The following is a 22,808-nucleotide window of genomic DNA, read 5'->3' on the forward strand; positions in this document are numbered from 1 at the left end:
CGCGCGCGCACACACACACACCCTGTATCGGGGCAGCGGTACAGCCAGAGTTCCACCTGGAGTCTGGAGGCCCCCTGGCCACCCCCCGCCTCGAAGCTCCGGACCGCACCAGACCGGCTACGGCACCAACTTCGGAGCCAGAGTGCGGGCAGCGCCGCTGAGGCGGGCGCCCCAGGCGGAGGGTGCGCGCAGCGCTGGGACCCGGCGTCCAGGGACAGCGCAGGCGGGCGGCCCCGCGCGTCCAGGGCCCCCGGGGCCGGCTGTTTACGGCGCAGATCTGGCGCCCGGGAGGAGAATCTGGGCGGGGCGCCACAGACCCAAGGCCCTGCCGCGCTCTTAGCTCTCGTTTTCCCCCCGGGCCGGCCCTCCACCCATCCTCGCCAAGTTTCGTTTTCGCGGCGCAGCCAAGGGCGGGATCGGCCAGGCGCCCATGGCCTTCGCCCGCCGCGCGCCCGCCCCGCCTCTGCTCGGACAGTTTTTAGGGCAGCTGCACGCGCGGCACGGGACCTGCGCCCGGGCCATGGCTCCGCCGCGGTGCTTCGCGCTGGAACTCCCCGACTGCACACTGGCGCACTTCGCCCTGGGCGCCGACGCCCCCGGCCTGCGTTCGGACCCGCGTCTGGCAGCGCTGCTGGGACCCCCGGGGCGCAGCTACTCGCTGTGCGTGCCGCTGGCCGCGGGCGTGGGCTGCGGGGAGCGCGTCCGGGCCGCCCGGCTGACTCAGCGCCTGCTGCTGCAGCTGCGCCGGGGCCCCTTCCAGCGGTGCCGGCTGAGCAGGCTCCTCTGCTACTGCCCCGAGGGCCCCGCCGGCGGCGCGCAGCACGGCTTCCTGCTGCAGGACCCCAGGGACGGTCCCGACACGCGGCGCGCTCTGCTCCAACTGCTGGGCCAGGGCGCGGGGGCCGCGCTTCTGCACCTGGGCGAGTTCCAGGTGGACCGGCACGGCGGGCTGTGGCAGCGCCTCTGGGCGCTGCAGGACGGAGCGCAGCGGCAGGTGGGCTGCGCGCGGGTGGTGCCAGCCCACGAGCCCGCGCTGCACCCCGCCGTGCCGGACCTGCCCAGCTCCGCTGTTTTCCCAGACCGGGCAGCCGCCCGGGACGTCCTGGAGGCGGTGAGTTCTGTTCCTCCCCTGTGTTCTGCGTGGCACCTGCACCTTCCAGACCCAAGAGCTGGACTAAGCCGTCTGGGAGGCTGGCCCCTCCAGAGCTTCTTGCTTGGGTGCTTTGTTTATTGCCGTTCACAAGTAAGTCGCGACGGCGTCCTGTGTGCCAGGCTCTGTGTTAGGCGCTGTGGCTCCGGTGAGGTTCTTGTGTGCTAGCAAGGTGCAGCCTGCGGTGGAGCCCGGGCCACCAGGCTTGGTACACAGACACCGACGGTCGGGTTGGCGGGTGAAGAGGCCGCGGAGGAAGTCCTGTTTTTCGCTAGGTTTTTTTGCTGATGGGACTTGGGAGCGCAGAGGGAATGAGCGAATTCGGGGTGTTAGAAACAGCATTACATAGGACCTGCCTCCCTGCTGGCTGGGACCTCCTGGAAGTTACTCAGCTATGATAAGTTTTGTTTTTCTCCTCTCCCTTTTTATCTGTACGGTCCCTAGCTCGCCGTGCTGTTCAGATGGTTAAACAAACATGACTCAACAGCAGGTGCTGGAGGAATAGGTGCCTCTGACCTCAGCCCAGCTGCCCCATGGAACACAGATAGACTTTGCAAGGTCACAGGTCAGGGTTCCAGGGTGGGTGGCCATACAGGGTCAGCTGCCTGGCCTGACTCTAAACCCTGGTATTTGGTCATTGTGTCATCGTCACCGAGTTTCTTCAACATTCTTTGTCCCAGTTTCCTTAATTCCTGAGCTGGGAGTCATGGGCTGCTCTAGAGTTACCATGGAGATCAGCCAGCACCACACTCCTAAAGCACTAAGGAGATTGCCTTGCTCAGAGTGAGCACATCAGCAAATAAATAAATAAGCCACTGGGCTCTCTGGGGCTGCTGTGAGCTCCCAGTGAGGTAATGCAAGCTTGGAGCCGCGAGTTCCGGGGAGTGTCCTGCTCTGCCAGCTCCTGGAGGTGGGCTGGCCCCTCCCTGCTCCCTGAGCCTTTTGGAGAGGGCTGGGTTGCAGGTGCAAATGGAGCTCCATAGAGCCCATGGTGTGGGAGGCGCCCCATGCCTGTGACTCCCTGTTCAGGCAGACTTGTGGGCCCTGATGCTGCGGTGCCCAGAGCTGTGTTACCTGGCCTGCTTGGCCTTGCTCCTGGTCGGGAAGCTGGTCAGTAAGAGCCCAGGCTGCGAGGTAGCCAGACAGCCTTTCTGGGCCCGAGCTACTCATAAAATAAAGGAACGCTGGCTGTGCCAGCTTCAGAATACTGTGCGTTCCACCGTGTGCAGGAAAACCCAGGCCTTCTTTGCATTTGGGCTCAGCCGTTGAGAGATGTTCCTGCAAGGCCCCAGAGTCTCATTGCTGACAGGCGGCTGTTGCTTTCCAGTGCACACCTGTCATTCCTGAGGCCCGGGCTGTGCTCAACCTGGTTGACCAGTGTCCCCAGCATGTCCAGAGGGGAAAGTTCCAGGTTATCGCCATCGAGGGACTGGATGCCACTGGTAAGAGACTATTACTTTGTAGTGATGGGTAATGACGCTAACTGCGTACTGGCTGAAGTAGGAATAGTTCTTGCAAAACAGAACTTTAGTCTCAGCCTCCAGTATGCCTCTGCCGAGCTGGGCAGGACCCGGGGGAGCAGAGATGGGCAAGAGTGCAGAGTGGAGCAAGGCGAGGCTCGGAGCCTACCAGCTCCTGAGGGACTCAGGATGGGCCCTGAGTCCACCTCCTCGGGAGCCATGGAGGCAGAATGCAAGGCCAGGCTGATCCTCAGACTGTGCTGAGAGCGTGGATTGGGGTTGGCCAGGTGAGGGGTGTGGGGGTGCTCCAGACAGAACACTTGGCACAGGCAGAGGCCCAGCAGCTCACAGGCAAAATGTGGAAGAATGAGATAATGGAGGGGGAAAAATTTGAGTTGTCAAGCAGGCGTCCAGATAGAATGGACACGCCCAGACTTACAGGAGGGCACGAGAGAAGAAGTGTGGCTCTGGGAACACCCATGGGAGGTTGGTTTTGCCTCACACCTGGCTGTGGGGCCCAGCACCTGGATCCCCTCCTGCCTGTGTCAGCCCCGCAGGTGCAGGGGCTTTTGTCTTCAGTCCATGAAGAGGCAGTTCCCACGTGGGGCCTCTGTGTGCACAAGCAGGTGGGCTGCGGCCCAGGGGGCTGCTTCTGTGGGCTTCAGGACCCATCGGAGTGGCCAGGAGGTGTCTGTCTACCGCTGTGACCAAGTCAGTGTTTTTTTTTTTTTTTTTCCAACCGCAAAAGGAGTTTTCCATGTCAATCCTCCATCCTATGTGCTTTGTTGATTATTTTGTACTTAGAGCTCATGCAGGTCTCCTGGGATTACAGGAGAAAAATTTAGCTTCAACACAGACTCACACAAACACCCACAACTTTCAAGCAGAAGGGCGGGATTGGTGAGAGGAGAGTCGAGACCAGAGACTCCGTCTCCTGCGTGTTTGCATTCTGGCTACAGGGCCCCCAGCAGGGCGAGCTTGCGCAGGTGTGTTAACTTCTGCATGGCTACTTTTCTCCATCTGAAAAATGGTTAAATAGTAACTGTGTTGCAGACTCACAGGGAGAATCAGATGCACAGTATGGGCCGAGTGCCTAGCTCATCTCACCCACTCAAGAAAAACAAAAAATCAAAGCAATCATCAGCTTGGGATGAGGTTGAAGTGCGCTATAGAGACAAACAATGATGGCTAAACAGCAGAGCTCAGAGAAGCTGGAAGACAGTGTCCCTGGAGCGGGTTACACTCTCACCACCCACCCTGAGTGCCAGGGAGCAGCCAGAGGGTGAGATGGGCCTAGAGAGGTGGCTGAGGTGAGGAATGGGCAAATGAATGAGCAAACATTTTTCATGGCTCCCTGGAGGAACCTGAAGCCTAAGGCCAGGTGTAGAAGCTGGAAAGGCCAGGTTCAAAGGGCCGAGAACAGGAGAAAGTACTAAGAGGGGTTCTTCAAAAAGATCATGAAAAGTACATATGCGAAAAACAAACAAAAAAACCTGTGCACAGATTTCGACCTTTTTGCACCAAAATAGACCTATCATGTAATTTTGTTTTTCCACAAACTTGTTGACGTTTCCTTGTAGAACTGAGGTTGACGATTGGAAAGGGATTGAATAGAGGAGGAAGTGGGCTGTGATGCTGGCAGAGGAGGGGGCTAGGAGAGTGCTGCAAGGCAGGCATGGGTTTCTCCTCAAAGTCAGCTGCAGGCGGAAGAGGCGGGAGGCTGTCCAGCGGGGGCTGCTGTGAGACAGGTGACCAGACGCTTGGGCTGGGAATAAAAGCAGGGCCTTAGAGGGGCTCTGACATCATGGACTCACCAGCGGGGGGCTGTTAGCCTTAGATCCCGAGCAGAGCAGGCTGATGTTGTTAAGGCCCTGCAACGCCTTATGCAGAAGCGAGGTGTGCAGTCGGTCTTTGAGTTACAGGTGAAAGGCTCTCTGTGCCCCTAGTAAGTCTGGTGACTTTGGGAGCACTGTGGCGGCTGTGGTTAAGAGGCACCATCTTGTGTGTTCGGCCTGCAGGTAAAACCACTGTGACCCAGGCGGTTTCTGAAGCCCTCAAGGCTGTCCTCTTGAAGTCCCCACCCTCCTGCATTGGCCAGTGGCGGAAGATCTTCGATGATGAACCAACTATCGTTAGGAGAGCTTTCTACTCCTTGGGCAATTATATTGTGGCCTCTGAAATAGCCAAAGAATCTGTCAAATCTCCTGTGATCGTAGACAGGTATGTACGAAGATGCCGTGAGTCAGAGGTTTCCTCCCCAACATACAAGGGTGTGTGTGCGTGTGTGTGCGTGTGTGCACACAGCGTGCATATGCAGGGACACAACTGTGCTTCAGTCAGACTACGCTCTGACTCTAAGGAAACACTAAGACACATGGTGGATGGGGGTGCTTTCTGCAGGAATGGGAAGAGAAGGGGGGACAGACCCGTAGGCCTGCTGGTTGTGGGAAAGACCGTTTTTTTTTTTTTTTTTTTTTTTGACGGGCAGAGTGGACAGTGAGAGAGAGAGAGACAGAGAGAAAGGTCTTCCTTTGCCGTTGGTTCACCCTCCAATGGCCGCCGCAGCCGGCGAACTGCGGCCGGCGCACTGCGGCCGGCGCACCGCGCTGGTCCGAAGCCAGGAGCCAGGTACTTTTCCTGGTCTCCCATGGGGTGCAGGGCCCAAGCACTTGGGCCATCCTCCACTGCACTCCCTGGCCACAGCAGAGAGCTGGCCTGGAAGATGGGCAACCGGGACAGAACCCAGGGCCCATATGGGATGCCGGCGCCACAGGCGGAGGATTAGCCAAGTGAGCCACGGCGCCGGCCAAGACCGGGTTTTACTCTGAGTGCAATGGGAACCTTTGTGTGTTTTCAAATGAGGATGTGTCGTGACATGATTTACAGGTTTAAAGTATGACAGATAAGAAATAGCTTTAAAATGCTCTATAAAAGGATGAACGGTGTGACCAGCATGTCATACTGAGCTTAATATCACCATGGCTCAGGGACATGGAAAATACAAGCACAAAGAGATTCCGTTTTCCTTCTAGCAGGTTGCTGGTGATGACCGAAATTCCCTGGGGCAGTGTGTTAAGCCACTGCATGGGGTGCGTATGTCATGTATCAGCGTGTCGGTTATGTCCCAGCTGCTAGGCTTCTGACCCAGCTTCCTGCTAGTGCGTTGTGGGAGGCAGCAGATGATGGCTCACGTGCTTGGGCACCTGCCACCCAGGTGGGACACCCACGTGGGACACCCACGTGGGACACCCAGGTGGAATGCTGGGTTCTGGACGTTGGCCTGGGCCAGCTCTGGGTGTTTGCAGGCATTTGGGGAGTGAACCGGCATATGGAAGATATTTCTTTCTCTCTCTCTCTCTCTCTCTCTCTAAGCCTTTCAAGTAGATGAAAATAACGAAGTAAACGTTTTAAAAAGTTTCCAAATAGCCAGGAGTGGAGATCATGTGATTGCACAGGAATTCTTGAGTGGTGCTGGTGGGGGACAGATGCTGGTAGTTCCTTGGACAGCAGCTTGAGGGACTGTAGCAAAGGGGAGGTTGCTTCCACCCATGGGGGAAACACCCATCAATGTTTATCTCAGCTTGGCTCGCTTCACTTGGCTGAAAACATTGGAAAACCAAAATCCCACTAATGGGAGAAAGAGTTAATTAATACTGATATATTTTATAAAGATTTAAACACATGTATCTATTATTTGTTTACAAATCTGAGAGAAAGAGAGAGAGAACTAACTCTCACATGCTGGTTCACTCCCCAGACACCCACAGGGGCCAGGGCTGGGCCAGGGTGAAATTGGGAACCAGGACTCACTCCAGGTCTCCCACGTGGGTGACAGAGACTTGATTACCTGAGCCATCACCTGCTGCCTCCCAGTGTGCACTCTAGTGGAAGCCGGAATCAGGAGTGGATCCAGGACTCTGATAAGGGATGAGGGCGTCCCGGGCAGCATCTCAGCTGCTGTTCAGTTTCCAGGCCCCGTGCAGGCGTGTTCACACCATTGAGACTGTGCAGCAATGTAAGGAGGTGTGAAATGTCAGGTGTGCACGGAGTAGAAAGCCGTGGCAGAATGAGAAACAACCAGTTTCGGAAAGATACTCCGTGGAATACATGAAGAAATCCTGTACACCAGACAGAGAGGTGTGAAAAGATGCTGCCCCCCAGTTTAACAGCACATCCTCTGGGGAGGCTGAGAGAAACGTGACCCATGCAGGCTCCAGGAAGGCGTCAGTCCTGGTCCTGGTTGGATGATTCGTAGCATGACTGGAGTGTTCTTCTGATTGTTCTCTCCACAATTTTACTTATTTCTGGAGGTGTAAGTAATTGGTGTGAAGTGTGACACACACTTAGAAAAGAGCATTACTCTAAAACGTAAACCTCAAGGAATTCTGGGAGTGACTTCACACACCTGTATCCAGATCAAGGAGAGAGTCCCGCCCACTCCATTAGCCACCCCTTCTGCTTCCTGCAGAGGCTGGGACTCTCTTGCTGTCAACAGTAAGGTCAGCCCTCCCACGCCCACGCCCACGCCCACGTCCACACCCACGTCCATGTCCACGTCCACATCCATATCCACGGGTTCTGCATCTGTGGACTCAGCCCACTGTGGATTGAAACTATTTGAGGAAAATTTGCAACTCCTTTCTTGGAGTCCTGTCTTGGTCTGTGAGCTTCTCTCTGTGTCTGAAATCCTCTGTGATGGGGCTGCCCTGTGTGCCGTGCGGAGTGAAGTGTGCATCAGCTCAGGGCCAAGGAGGAAAACCATGGGCACGGGCTGGGGGCTGCTGCTGTCGGCCCAGCTAAGAGGCCGGGGGTGATTTTAACTTTGGGGGTGGCAGTCACTGTGTCGCAGGTGGCACATTCTGAAGAGCCTAGAATGAACTGAGAAAGCTAAGACATCTTCTTCCTCTGTGGACACATTTGCCTGGGGAATGTTTCTGCCCTGATGTTACTGTGCCCGGTGCATCTGTCGTTGTCCACCTTTTAGATACAGCCCGCCCTCATGTAGAGGGGAGACACTACAACTTTGTTTCTGGGAGAATGGTGGTCTCATGAAGACCCCTTGTTTCCTGGGACGGTGTCAAGTCCTGAATCATCACCCCTCCCTTCAAGGGGGCAGGAGCTGAGGTCCTCTGCTTCCCCGCTTCCTAACCCATAAACGGGGCTGTGCATGAGCCCTTCTTTGCCTGCGTGGATGAGTGAGGCACATCCAATGTGTGGATGCACATGGAACTGCTTGGAAAATAGCAAGTCGCCATTACAATATAAAGCACCTGTATAAAAGCTGTGTGTCTCGTGTTGGCAAATGGCATTTGATTTGAACTAATGTGGTCTTCCCGATGGCAGCGTCGGGGAAGACTGAAGAACGGGAAGAGTGTGGAATTGATGGCCAAAGGGTGTGATTATTTAGAAGGAGCAGCGCTGTTGTCAGTGGGAGCAGCCCTCATTCTTCCCTTGATTTTGTCTTCTTTGTCTCTGTGAATTGTCTGCACGGTGGATCTTCAGAGGTACTGTGTCACCTGTCAGATGGAAAAAAGACAGCAGCTATTTGTTGTCTGGTGGGCTTTTTCATGGTTAAGGGTTTTATTGAGATCCATTTTAGACAACCCCATTCTGTAGCTGAAGAAGGTAATCACTGACGGTGATTATGGGACAGGTTGGCGACTTAATCACCCCTATTACCATTAAAGAGCTATTTCTCCCTCATGGGTTTCCTACAATCAAGACCTTTTAAATTAAGATGATAACTGCTGTATTTGTAGCAGAGTTTTTAAGTCCATGGATTTGGAGCGTGCCCAGAACACAGCGCCAGCTGTAACATGGGTGCAAAGAAAAAGAAAATCTCACCCAGCACATCTTGGGTTTAATGGTGTTGGGGAACTAGATCCATCCCGGCAGAAGATGAGAGCACAGGGCGGGAGTGGCAGGAGTCAGGGAGGTGATAGGCAGGCAGGCGCCCAGGTGCACCCCAGGGGCCTGAGGTTCTCAGAGCACACGTTTGGAGGTGGGCAAGGACATGGAAGGATTAGGACTGATCCACAGGAAAATTTTACTTTTGTCCTTTCCTTTGCTGGATTCATAATTAGAAATGATGCAACTTTAGTTATAACCAGCACCCAGTGAGCATTAGCTATTGTCTTATTACTGCAATAGGCTATAGAGTTGTTTATTTAGTTTTTAAAAAACAACTGATGTATTTTTGCAACAGTTATGAGAGGAAAATAAAGCTTGCATGATTTGCATTTTCCAACATAGACACTGAGACCATATCGACTTAGATGACTTCTGCCTGCGTCCCCAGCAGTAGGTGGCAGACAGTAACACACACCTAATTCGAGCAACAATGAATTTATTGTGTAGCCAGCACCGTGTCCTTTACCCCCTGGAAAGTAATTCAAGCCTAGAATGGTTAAGACTTTAGGAATGTAGGGTCTGGTGACTAGAGCAGAGGTTCCGACACCTGCATTCTACACTGGAGCCTCTCCGGGCTCTGACTTCCTGCACGTGTACTCACTGGCGGTGGCAGGCATTGCTCAAGTGAATTGGCTCCCTGCCACCCATTGGGACACTTGGATTGGGCTCTGCTCCAGGCTTTGGCCTGTCCCAGTCCTGGGTGTTACGGGCACTCGGCATGTGAACCAGCACATGAAAGGTCTTTGTCTGTATGCATGTCTCTCTCTGACTCTCAAATGAATAATTAATTAATTCATTAAGGATTTTAAAGAATTGACTCAAAGTTACAGATGAGTGTTGATGGTACCTATTTGCACTGGGATATTTATAATTACCCATAAACATTTTTTGTGCTTTATCATCCTTTGATATCAAGTCAGAAGTTTTGCATTTAGTCACCTAGAATTGGAATATGGACAGAAAGGGCAGGAGGATCCTAGGTCAGGCTGATAAATGAAGTAGTTCTCACTCATTCTGCAACAGAACATTTATTGCATACCTCTTCATATGCCACTTTCAGAGTTTGGAAAACATAGAAGACTCTATTATTCAAAAATAGTGGAGGAGACTGAAGAAATTGTACTTGTAACAGTTCGTTCTAACTGATGAAGCGAAGTTCTGCTATGGAGTCACAAACAGAGGGAGCTGAGAGCAGAGGCGGGGACCATGAAGCCTGCTTGGGGTCCTCCAGGAGCTGGACTGTGGGGGAAGTGCAGGGCCCATGCTGGCTGGAACTGCCACTCTGGCCGGAGGAGGAGGAGGGAGTTGGAGCCGAGCCAGCGAGTGCCCTGGCACAGGCTGGGGGGGATGATCTGTGTGTCACTGGGAGACCCAACAGTCTCCTGCGGGCAGGGGGAGCCACGCGGCATCTTGAAATAAGGGCTGACTTGATTTGTACCTTTTTTTTTAACTTCTCCCCAAAGCATCTTTTCAGCTAACTGTTGGAAAGAATAACTTTGCTCAGCGAGGACCCCCGTGTGGCTGGCATGGGTCTGTCCGTCTCCCTGCCTGATAGTCATATACAGTCAGGCAATTGGAGGGCTGGGGGGGACAGGGGGCTTCCAGCCCGGGGCTCCCTGAAAGTGGGTCTCATCGCCAGTGCAGATATAAACAACAAAGGGGCTGGTGTGAGTTTGCTGGATTTTCACTTGGCCACAGCCCACTGTCCAGTGCAGGGAACAGCTGAGCAGATGCAGTGGCCCTGCCTAGACAGAGGAATTCTGCCGCAGGCCAAAAGGACGCGACCCTACCCTCTCTCCTGCCGTTGGCCATTCTCGTCAAGTGTGGCTGTGTGGAGCGCCCCCTGCATTACGACTCTTGCGGGTGCTGTTTTCTATCTTCTGTATGTTTTAAATACGATTCATTTCTTCCATTCGTCCAAGACCAGGAAAGCCTGCAGCCTTGGTTTCTGCGTCCTCGGGCTGCACCTTGACTTCATCCGGAGACGGAGAACTCACTCCTCTTCCTCTCCCCAGGTACTGGCACAGCACGGCCGCCTACGCCATAGCCACCGAGGTGAGTGGGGGTCTGCAGCACCTGCCCCCAGCCCACCACCCTGTGTACCAGTGGCCAGAGGACCTGCTCAAACCCGACCTGGTCCTGCTGCTCACCGTGAGCCCCGAGGAGCGGGTGCGCAGGCTGCAGGGCCGTGGCGTGGAGAAGACCCAGGAGGAAGCAGAACTGGAGGGCAACAGCGTGTTTCGCCAGAAGTAGGTGTCCCACCGCCACCTGTGCCGCCAGTGTGCTGCAAGGAAGCCAGGCAGGATCAGCACCTGCTCTGGGAATGTGGTGGCAGCGGCCCAGTGCCTTAGAGGCAGCCTCCGCCCATCCATCTCAGTCCCTTGCAGGGGGCGTTGCTACCTTGGGGCTCCAGCCTTGCTCCTGCAGAGCCACCGGGGTCTGCTGGGCCTCGGGCCTCGCTCCTCTGCCAACTGTTCAGCAGCGTGCCCCGGGTAGGACAGGAAGCGTCCCTGACCCCCATCTTCCCCAGTTACAATGCAGTGGTGCAGAGCACTCGCGGGTCAACCCACAGTGACTTTGACCCAGTAGCTGTGTCAGGCCCGATGCAGCCTCCTTGCAAGGAAAGCACTGGCCGCGCTGTACAGCTTACAAAACCAAGGCCCAGAGGGATAAGCGACTTGTCTCAGCTCACGGGGCTCTCAGAGGGTCTCTGGCTTTGAAGATGTGCTTGCTTGAACCAGAACGTTTCAGGCATGAAGGCAGCAGGGAGTGAGGGCAGTGTGACTGCTTCGTGGCTGAGTATGAAAGCACTGGCTTTCAAAGCTCAAACCAAAATCGCATAATTAAGCAGTGATCACCTTGCAGTCACAATATCGTCACGTTCTAGAATTAATAAAAATGACCACTGTGTGCGTGTACAGAGACGTGGTGATCAACTCACAAGCATTGGTTCAGACTTGCAAAAGAGATTATTTTCAGGCTTCATCTCACAGGTGAGAAAACCAGGGGACCTGAGGGATGGGATAAGGGCACCCAGGTAGAGGCAGAGCTGTGGGCCACACCGTCTCGCTTCGGGCGGCTCTCTGAAGCCCCGAGGCATGGGACATCCAAGGTGAAAGCAGTGCCCATCAAGGCCAGCTCGCACCAGAGGGGAGGTGCCAGTTAGCTTTAAAGGGGCACGTAGACTCCTGTGGTTAGGTTAGAAGAATCACCAGTGAAACTGACGTACATGCTGAGGTCTCTGTTGTAGGCATATCATTCAGAGCACAGACGGGGGATACACTTGACCTTGCGTAAGTTCCCTGTGCAAATTTCTTTGTGCCCGTTGCAAAGGACTAAACGTGTTCAAACCTCTGCGGCAGAGCCTCCTGCAGAGGGAAGGGCAACAGCTCCCCTGCCAAGTCCCCCGGGTGCCTAGTGGGAAGTAGCATGTGGAACGTCTGGATGCCGGCTAGGTAGCAGGCGTGCACGACCTTCTGGTCGTCACCTGATTTATCATTCACCGGACAAAACGCCTGAAGCATCTTCCTTGGGCGGAGCGTGTGGCTGAGAGGAGCAGTGTGGTGGCTGAGATGGGGCCCTGGCTGCAAACTGTTCACACCGTGTTAGGAGAGTCACCCTGGCAGAGGAGCTGTGTGTAAGTTGGCCCACTCTTTTCTTCCTGCCTGTCTCCAGGGTGGAAGAGTGCTACCGGCAGATGGAGAATCCCGGCTGCCACGTGGTGGATGCCAGCTCCTCACGAGAGATGGTCCTGCAGACGGTGCTGAGCCTAATCCGCAATTCTGGTGAACGCCGGTGACTGCAGCCACGTGCCGCGTCTAGCCAGACAAGACGTTGTGTGCTCCACCTGAGCCGTGTTTGTGGTGCAGTTTCGTAGAGCCCTGTTGCACCTGCGTGCTGTGTGCTGGAACCCTGCAGCCGGGCACTTTAACACCACTTGCACCATTGCCCTCTCCTCTGAGGAGCCCACACACTTGAGGGGGCTGTGCTCCAGCGAGAGGCTCCCCTTGCTTTCTGTCCCGTGTGTGGCTTGTTTTCTTGGGACATGTTTTTAACTCCATCACTGCCGAATCTCTAGAAGACTCCTCTGTCCAGAGATCCTCAGGAAGCTTTCCCAAGTCCACGGACAGCACCCAGAGCCTGTCCCGCCTGCACCTGGCACACGAGGGTTGAGGGACATGGCCAGAGCTGACCTCTTCCAAGTCTGGCTGCATTCCACCATGAGGCGCTCCCTGCTGCTCCCTCAGCCTCCTGCAGAGCCTGGGTGTCCTGGCCCCGTGGGAGCAGTGCCATCTGTGGGCCAGGGCCACTCACAAAGCATTGCTCCTACGTCTGAGGGTCATGTTCCCCCAGTGCTAAACCTTAGCATCAGATGTGCAGACACCCAGCCCAAGGTGAGCCAACTGTGAAGAACCAGCCTCCTCCAACTTCACACGTGCTTGTTCACCCTCGGCTCCTCCTGGTTGGCACAGGAGCGTTTGGCACTGAGCTGGGTGCATTAGCTAACCTAGCGGTTTATTTGCATCATGCCTGCTCTCAGTGCAGGGCTGAGTCACTACGGAACGCTGACGCCAGGAAGCGAATGCAACGCTCCTTTATGTTTTCATTACACAAATTTCCTATTTCTTGCTCCGTAAGCACAGTGGACGCTGGAATGGACTTTCTTAGTGAATTACCTTGTGCTTGAATGCTTTATGGTTACACATGAAGTCAGCTTTGAGATCGTTTGCTAAGAAAAGTAGCTGAGAAATGTGGAAACATAGTATCCTTGTGGCTGTGGGTGGATCACGTGACATCAGTCGTCCACATTACTTGAGTTGTAGCAGTGGTAAGGATTCTTGGTTCAATCAGGCAATTGCTAGAGCCCCTTCGAGTTCTGACCCAGGTAGATCTGTACATAATTTTATCCTGCCTGCCATTTCTTAAGAAGACTTTAGCCCAAAACCATTAAATTGGCAGCCTCTTCGAGTTTGCCTTGTGGAATCTTAAACTAGAATAAAGTATAGTGCTAATCTCCTACTATTTTCCAAAAGAACTACAGGAAATGTGTGTGCAGTGTGTTTATGTCCATACGAATGTAACTGATTTCAGCTGAAAATATTTTTCCGCCTTGATTACCGGCAGTGTGGAACCTAAACGTATTCAGGCAGCCTAGACACAGCAACCTTGAGAGCTTTCTGTGTGCCCCTTGCAAAGGAGTAAACTGGCTGTGGTTTGCTGCTGTCGCTATGGCTACACATGGATTTGTCTGCAAGGTGCCTGTCTATGTGCCCTGTCAATACCATGCAGCCCTCAAATGGGGGGTGGGGAGCTTTGGGTCAGGAAGTTGGGGGTTGTGAGCTGGTGGCTCACAGAAGGGAAGGTGATTGTTTTATTCCAAATATTTTTGTTCATTACAAGTATCAAAGGGCTGCTCAGTGACCGGCGCCCTTTATCCATGCAAGATACGAGGTCTGTGAGTATCCAGTGAGGCAGGACCTCCTGCACCAAGACTGATGGCGAGTGATCGCTTCTTTCTGCCTCTGACACGCTGAGGTTGTTTCTGTTCTGGTGCTGGACCACTAGTTGTTCCAGATGTTGGCTCTTCTTCCACAGGAACAGATTTAACTCAGCACATGGCTGCCGAGGATTCAGGATATGTTCACAAGGCTCCGATGCACCCAGATGGGGCCGGCTGGTTAGGTCCTTGTCAGGGAACACAAGCGCGGGTGGGCATTTTATGCCCCGTCCCATACTGGAGAGCAGGCTTGACTCCTGGCTGTGGCTCCTGACTCCAGCTTCCTGCTGATGACCTCCTGGGAGGCAGCAGGTGATGGCTTGGGTGGTTTGGTCCCTGACTCCCACTTGGGAGACCCAGATGACACTCCTGGCTCTGGCTTGAGCCTGGCTCAGCCCCAGCTGTTCTGGGCACTTGAGGAATGAAGCGAGGATGATTTTTTTCTCTCTCTCTCTCTGTCCTCTCCCCCTTCTCTCTCCCTCTCAATACAGAACAGTATGTGAGCAGAAGGCGCACATGACACATTAGGACATGGTGTCCCTTTCTCCTTCAGCCCCACTTGGTTGTACTCAAAGGTGGCCAGGGGATGAGGATGACGCTGTAGAGCTCAAAAACGATGGGACAGATGGAGACCAGTGTCAGACGTGGCTGCAGCAGCCTGGGCCACCTGCTTGGGGTTTTATGTGCAATGAGTGCTTTCCCATCTGGTGTAAGCCATCCTGGGTTTGGGTTTCTGATCCACCCAGTTGAGCCTGTATTTTACATCTTACATCAAGACCCCAGAACACTCCCACTGATGCTGGGACTAACACAGTTCTAAAACAGCCCATGAGATATCAAATACAGTGGTTACCGGAGAAAAATAACGTGACCAATCATACACAATTATGGGTTGATTAGCCTATGGGGGCTTAACACTCTTGGTCCTGTGGACTTTCTATGACCTCACCTGTGTGGAAGGAACTCAGCACTCTGTTGGGCACAAAGAGGACGTCAGTTCACATTTCTTATTTACCCCTCGAGGTCCTAGACACTGGTTGCTACCGAATCCAGACTATAATGAAGCCTGAAGTTTTTGAGTTGAACAATAGGGGCAAAAGCCAGTTTAAGCTTCTTTGAAGTCAGGAGACACATCTCATATTTTCAGGGATTTCCCACAGCCAATGTGGAGTGTTCATGTCCCTGGTGAGAGGGTCCCAACTCTGGTTATGTGACATAGCCACCTGCGCAAGGCCTCAAAGATGGATACCATGCCCCCCACACAGAGCAATGAGGTGGGGTGTGTGTGTATTTTCCATCCGACTCTGGTGAGCGATTGGGATTGGCCACTGGCCAGCACACACAGGTTAAAGCACGCGTCCAGCTAATTTGCCATTGTCCAAAGCATGAATCTGGATCACGGCCTGTGAGGCTAACATGGATAGCGGTCACGCACCTGTGGAGAGAGCAGGTGAGCATATCCCATCCTCATGGTCTCAGGCAGCTCTGTGGTTTCTGCTGCTCAGGACACACTTAAAGTCTGCTGCACGCAACAGAGCTTACAAATAGGGGAATTCCAGCAGGTGTCAGGATATAATCCCTATGAGTCCCCTGGACCTAAGGGTGACAGGGTGCCGTTTGTCCCTGATATCTACTTACCACCCCTTTCATGGTAACAGAGCTGTGGCTGGAGCTTTCCAGATAATCATGGCATCTCTTGCAACCACTTTCAGCGGTAGGTTCTGGCCAGCAGGATGTGAGCTGTTCTTGCCCTCTCAGAGAGTTGTGCTTGAATCCCCTTGTTTCCTCCCGTCTCTCTGCCCGCTGGATTGGAGACTGGAGCAGCCACGTTGGCTCCAGAGAGAGGGAAGCTCTGTATTCAGAGGGTGGATCTGTTTTGCCAGCAAATGTAACTTACCGTTGGATTGTTACAGGAGAGGGTCGTACATTTCTGTCCTGTTTAAAGCATTGTGATTTTCTCTCTCTCTCTCTCTCTCTCTCTCTCTCACTTTCTTGCTCTTATGCTCAGTCTTCATTGTACAGCAAATTATCTTATATGTTAACAAGTATCTAATATACTCATTTATGGTATAGTGAGTTTATACAACAGGTCTCCGTTCCTTTTAACTTTTACAATTCTCAAAGGAAAGTAAATTTACAACACAAGGCTATATGTTGTGTCATGGGCATTTGTGCAAAGAGTGAATGTTGATGTAAGCGCAAATTGGCAAAAGAGACCTCATGGGAGGGGAACTCAACTTGGCTTTGAGAATTGCACAGAGATCCTTCAAACTAATTTTTGTCCTTCACAACCTTGTGAATGATGGGCTGAATGATGGTTGAAAATAGCTGCTGTCTTCAGAAGTCTCCAAGGTGTATGCCATCCGTTTACTGATGATAGCTCAGTAAAGTATTTTTATTCCTATTAACTTTAAATAAACATTCATTACACCATTGGATCATGAAATGTTGAATTCATCAGTCATTTGTACAGACACAAGAAAAAGAAATACAAACACACTTCTTCTAATTAAAAAGTTTTGTGTATTTATTTCATGTTTTCTTTTCCTTTATCTTTTTGAGTTCTTACATGCCTTGAGATAATTTATAAAGATACTGTCCTCGGCTGAAGTATCTTCTGCTTGAACAGCAGCACACTGGTTCTGTTTCTGGTGTGAGTGAGTACCTCTCTGTTACATCTGAACTTCCTGTGGAAAACACCTCTAATTTATGAAGAAAAGCTGAAATGTTCTGCAGGCAATGTAGGGTGAACAAAAGGAGATGGCTTTAAAGTGGGCTTTAGACTTGGAGTAAAAGGATAGCAAGGAATAAGTATTGATAGTGTTGGTTTTACCCTAATGGCAGTTCAATGTCAACTCCACCCTGGTTGCTAAAGTTCAATAGAAAATCCATGTCTTTGTGTAGAGGGTGAAGGGCAATCCTGCAAAGTAGAAGCTGGACAGGAAAGGCAAAGTCTGTGCACGCACTCTGCGTGAATCTCTATCTAATTCCTGAGATAATGTGTTTCACAGAGTCCAGCTAATGAAGAATGATGTGTCTGGGTTCTGAGCCTCTTTGCAAGAGAAAAGTTTCCAGCTTGAGACCAATGAAGTTCATTTCCTGATTTATTTTTGGAGTAATCCAACAGAATCCAGGTTCCCACAACAACACAGTGTTCACAATATCTAGGACACAATTTGAAATCTCATAACATAAGATGAACCCTAGAAAATATGAAGCGTCATCAAGAGAAAAGGAAATCAGTGGAGAGCAGCCCCAGGTGATGGAGCTAGAAGATTCGAGAATGTGAAGGATACATGAAGAGCATAAATAGACAATAAGAAAAATCACAGAGAAACAGAAACTTTCAAAAATAGTCCATGGAATTATAGAACTAAAATGATAATGCCTGAAATAAAAAACACTGGATGGATTTAGCAGAGAATAGAGTCAGAAAGTGAAGAGTCTATCAAGCTGAAGATAGATTGAAGTTAGTTAACCTAAATAAGTTCTATAATAGAAACAAAGCATTGGGTAATTGTGAATAATAGCTCTACATAATATATAATTGAATAATATCCCTATGTAATATATAATTGTGAATAATATCCCTATAATGTCCTATAAGGATAAGAGAAAGAAAATGGAATATGAGAAACAACATTTCTCCTGTTGGGGAAATACTTAGTCTATGGATTCAAAAAGTCTCAGTGAGCCCCCAGTACTAAAAATGCAAAGAAACAATGTATGGGACCAACATGATTACGCTGTGCAGTGCCTCCTAATGTTGGCGTCCTTCCTGCAACCTCGGAGTGTGATCCTACTTGGGTATAGACTCTCTGCAAATGTCAACAAGTTAGGATGAGGTCCTACTGGATTAGAGTAGGCCCTGATCCAACATGACTGGTGTCCCTATAAGACAAGGTGACTGACAGAGACACACAGGGTTAACCCCGGAAGCACAGAAGGGGTAAGGACAGCTTCTGCCCCATTCTTGGACGGAGTGTGGCCCTGGGGGCACCTAATTTTAGACTTCCAGCCTCCAGAACTGTGAAAGAATAAAGCTCTGTTGATTCAAGCCTACAGTTCGGGAAACTTTGTAACAGAAAACCTATGGAACTAGTGCAATAGTCAAAATACTGAAACCAAAGATAAAAAGAAAATTCTGAAAGCAGATGGAGAAAAATGGCTTATTGTAAAGATATATATGGTAATATCTGTGTGAATTATTGCTGAGTATTTGCTAAAAACCATGGAGAAGCCAGTGGAACAGAATCTTCAGTGAATCAGTGTTAGTCATGAAAATAAATGAGATTTTGATCTGCACTCTGAACTGTTGATGTAATTGATTGAGTATCTGTTACAGATATCTGCTGGATATCTGTGATATTTGTGTGCCCCCAATATTCATGTCACAGCCCCAACCTCCAGCATCGTGCTGTCTGGATGCTGAGTCTTTAGGATGGAGTCAAGGTTAAATGAACACTTGGTGGGAATGTAGATCTGATGCACTCTTCTCTCGCCATTTCTCTTTCCTCCCTCTCTCTTTCTCTGCCCCTGTAGAAGAGGGCATGTGATCACATGGCTGGATGATGGCTGCCTACAGGCCAGGAAAAGAAACTCAGAATTAATCCTGCCTGCTGCCACCTTGGCCTAGAACTTCCTAGGTGCTGGGACCATGAGAAAGAAACAGCTGTTGTTTAAGCTCCCCAGTCCTGTGTTTGGTTTTGAGCAAATATATATACATATATATATTTAGTCATATATATACATATACTATATATACTGTCGCTCCCCCTCTTCGCAGAGGAACGACACAGGACCCTGCGCTGTTCTTTCGTCTGCTCGGCCCTCCCCGGGTTTGCTGCTGGTTCTTCCCGGGTTGGCTGCCATCCCTTCCACCTCTGTGGAAGGGCGGTGCCCCCTGACACTTTCCCCGCTTCTGCGGGGGAGCGGCACACCGCCGGCCGGCTCTCTCGGGGGCTGCTCAGGTGTTCCTCAGGTGTTCCTGGTGCATGTTGTCTCTCTCCTCCTTTATAGTCCTCTTCCACCAATCCCAACTCTGCTACCCACATGCCGAGTACGCTGCTCTCCTCTAATCAGGAGCAGGATCAGCTCCTGCAGGTCATCACTCAAGTTGGCGAGAGGCAGCTGCATAGAAGCTGTTTACTCCTCTCCCAGCCCCATATTGTGGGAGAGCAGATGCATAGAATAAGTCTTAATTCGAGTAACTTAGTCTAGTCTGAGTTGCTCCCCACATATACTATATATACATATACATAGTATAGTATATATATACTATATATACATATATCATATATACTATATAGTATATATATCATATATACTATATATATACATATATATATATATATATATAGTCATGAAGTGTAGAAAGCATTATGATAGCAAGTGGTGGGCTCAGTTGGTCTCTGCCTTTGCCTACGCAAAAGGAGATTTGGCCAAGGCAGGGAGAGACCCGTGTTCCACATAAGAGCATTTGTCCATTCAGGGAAATGATTGGGAACCTGGCACCATCTTTCCCCATGCTCTGCCTCTCTTGGTGGCACAGGGCTGGCCCTCTGTTTTGTGTTTTGTTCTAGACCAGAATCTCCTGTTTTGTTGATGCTTCTGTCTGAAATGTCTCTTATTTCCAGGAGGAATTGTAGAGCACCTTAAAATTGTTCAGACTCTGTGATCTTTCTGGAATGTATACCAAGGAAATAATTAGTGGTGCACACAAAAGTAGTTTACTTTAACTGCAAAATGTCATCAGATGATTAGGATGTATTTGTGTATATAAATGTTAATATGTGAATATATAATGTAGACTAGTTAAATGCATTAAGGTAAATCTTTTTGCTACAGTATCAAGGAACTGAGATGTGCATTAGCAAAAATATTTTTTCTTGGTGATAACTAGTGATTTTTATTTTCCTCCTGTATCTTAAAAGTATCCCTTGTTTTGTACAATAATATAGAAAACAGAAATGCCATTTTAGCAGCTCTGTGGAGCTATACATGGCCGTACAAAAAACGCATACATTTAAGATGCACATTATGGTTTATGCTGACCTCATGATACCATCACCGCAACCAAGAGTGGGCCGTGCATCACCTCCAGAAGCATCCGCAAGCTCGGTGCAGCCCCATCCTGCAGCCGCCCCCACCACTCCAGTCCCGGCAAACAGGGGTCTCATTACAAGGAAATCAGCATGTATTTTCTAGAATCACATAGAAATGGGATCCGACAGTAAGTGCTCTTACCTGACCTCACTTAGCAGCAAAACATTGAGAAGCACTCATGTTGGTTTGTGAGCCAAGGGTTCATCACCAATGAGTGGTACTCCGTCTCTGGACATAGCCCCAGTAGCCTGTCGACGGGCATTTGATTCCCAGGTTTTAGCTGTCGCAAATTAGACCTGCTTTGGACATTGGGCCCAAGCCCTTCTTTGGTCTTCATGCCCTAGCGTGAATGACTTCCTTCAACGTTTCATGTATCATCTGTTGAGTCGTTTCACCTTTCGTACATGAGGAAAAGCGTACTGTGCCTTAGTTTTCGAGGTCCACTCACTTGTTTAAAATCCCAGGCTGAAAGGGTTTTGTTGCTGTTGTCATTGTTTGCTGATGGTTTGGTCCTTCCTAGACCCAGCCCCACCGTCTCCTCACTGCATCAGTTCTGCTGGGAAATCTGCTGTCCTCCGCCCTCTCTTCCCGGCCCTTGTCTCTGGCTGCCTTTCCTATTTTCACTGGGATGAATCATTTGGTTGTGATGTGCCTTGGAGTAGATTTATGTACTTGCAGTTGTCCTTGTGAATCTGTGAGTTTATGGTATTCATTACATTTTGAACAATTTTTCTTCCATTCTTCAAATGGCTCTTCTGTCTCCCTTTCCCTCTCTTCTCCCCTGGGGACTCCAATCGTACATATGTTAGATGGCTTGCAGCTGTCCCACAGTCACTGATGAACTTTTCATTCCTTAAAATCCTTTTCTGCCTTGTGTTTCCTTTGGAGTATTTTCTGCTGCTGTGTCTCCTGCAGCGTCTCATCTGCAGTTAATCACTTCAATGTACTTTTGTTCTTAGACACCGAGGAGTCCAAGTTTTAGATAAAATGCAAGTGAGAAGATACTGGAGTGAGCTCTTTAAAGTAATACAAGGGAGAGAAAAACAAAACTCCTGGAACCTAGAACTGAATTCAATATACACTAATTCCTAGAAAATGATAGGATAGACATGCCTCCTATGCCTTTGCTTATCTGATTTTTACTTATGGAATGCAGTGATGATACCATGCCCGTAACCTCTAAAGTCATTATCAACTCGGAGTTCTGTTCACTCTTTATCTTTATATATTCCTTCTTTCCTTTTGTGTAAGCCTGATAGATCTGATGCGACGGCAGGCATTCTGAATTTCACTTTGCCAAGTACAATTCTTGAGCTTTGTTTTGGAGACAGACTGATCCTTCTGAGAACTGCCTTTATGACTCGCTAGATGGTGCCACCTCATCTAGAACAATCACCTGCCACACTTGAGGCAAGCTCCCTCTGAGCACACCATCCAGTCCCCCTGGACATGATGTCCCCATTCTGACAAGTGAAACCAGGCCCTGTGCCCGGCCCTGTGAGAGTGCTGGCATCGGTCCCCCTAACCTTCAGGATGGCTCTGCTCCTGTTTGGGGCGGGACCTCCCTCTCGTGAGTGCTTTGCAGAACTCCCAGGTTCTCTCTGTGTGTACCTCCCTCTAGCCCCCACTGCCTTGCTCTCGTGGGGCTCCCGGCTCCCTCTCCTTAGCTCAGGTCTGCTGGGTGCTGTCTGAGTTCCTCTTCAGTCTGGAAGCTCTCAGAAGTCAGGAAGCTGAGGCAACGGCTGGGCTCCCTTCATCTCCACCTTATTACGGGGATCATTTTTATTCACTGCTATTGTTTCATTACGGTGTCTGTCTGACATTCTGGTCGCTTCCATTTGGGGATTCATGCAGTTTCTGCTACTCTGTCTAGCCTGAGGCAGAATTCCCTTGTGTGTGCTGTTTCACAACAAGTAGGTTCAGCTTGTGTGAGCCAATTCCTTTACAGCTAGGCAAGCAGTAAGGGACGGTACGAGAAGCCCAGGCTCTACAGACCTGACCACGAGTCTGACCTCTGCTGTGGCACTCAGCAAGCTACTGCACTTCTCTGAGCCTCTGTTACAAAGTAAGGATGAAGAGGCATTATCTGCAGGACTTTCAAACCCATTAACACATTCCCAGTGTCCAGTGGACACTCATTGCACAGAAAGCTTAAATAGAGATGTTTGCAGCGTGTGTGCCTGTTCTAAGTGTGACTAAGAGGCATAGTCCGTGCACTGCTAAGGATGCATGGAAGTCCCACTAAGACCTGTCATAGGTGGAATTGCCGGATAGCAGCATTCCCTGGTGTCCGCGTAGATGCCCACATTTAGATACACGCAAATTTCAGCAAAAAGTGGATGTTGCGGTTCGAGTGTGCTTTGCCCTTCTGCAGCTCACACAGGACTTTCACTCCCAAAGTCTCATGGCAGTGAGTTTAAAAATCCAACTGTGGTTTCCAGAGGCAAGGCCTTTGGGAAGGAATGAGATGAGATCATTAGAGCAATCATGCTCCCATGATTGAATCCTGGTGACTTTGTAAGAACAGAGAGAGAGAGAGAGAGAGAGAGAGAGAGCAAGAGAGAGAGCAAGCGAGAGAGAGAGAGCCGCATAGACAGGAAAGCGATCATGGATTTGGACCCTTGGTATGGTGCCTCCAGAACCACGAGCCAAAATAAGCCTGCTTTGTATGCAATGCTAGCCTGCT

General features: G+C 50.7%; 1 protein-coding gene across 2 annotated transcripts; it reads left to right on the forward strand.

The window, feature by feature from the left end:
* The first annotated feature begins 298 nt into the window (after positions 1–298).
* Positions 299–16,533, forward strand: CMPK2 (cytidine/uridine monophosphate kinase 2). 2 transcript variants are annotated; one of them, XM_017350631.4, is made up of 5 exons: positions 299–1,111; positions 2,478–2,592; positions 4,629–4,830; positions 10,536–10,575; positions 12,196–16,533. In XM_017350631.4, the coding sequence occupies exons 1-5, from the start codon at positions 431–433 to the stop codon at positions 12,307–12,309; spliced, it is 1,152 nt and encodes a 383-aa protein (XP_017206120.4). In that variant the 5' UTR covers positions 299–430; the 3' UTR covers positions 12,310–16,533. The 2 variants fall into 2 exon arrangements, with proteins under 2 accessions (XP_017206120.4, XP_002721181.4); XM_002721135.6 differs by having other exon boundaries at positions 303–1,111; positions 10,536–10,769.
* Positions 16,534–22,808: the final 6,275 nt, after the last annotated feature.

The sequence above is a fragment of the Oryctolagus cuniculus genome, chromosome 2, assembly GCF_051225735.1.
Source record: "Oryctolagus cuniculus isolate XC-2025 breed Fujian yellow rabbit chromosome 2, ASM5122573v1, whole genome shotgun sequence".
Taxonomy (NCBI): Eukaryota; Metazoa; Chordata; class Mammalia; order Lagomorpha; family Leporidae; genus Oryctolagus; species Oryctolagus cuniculus.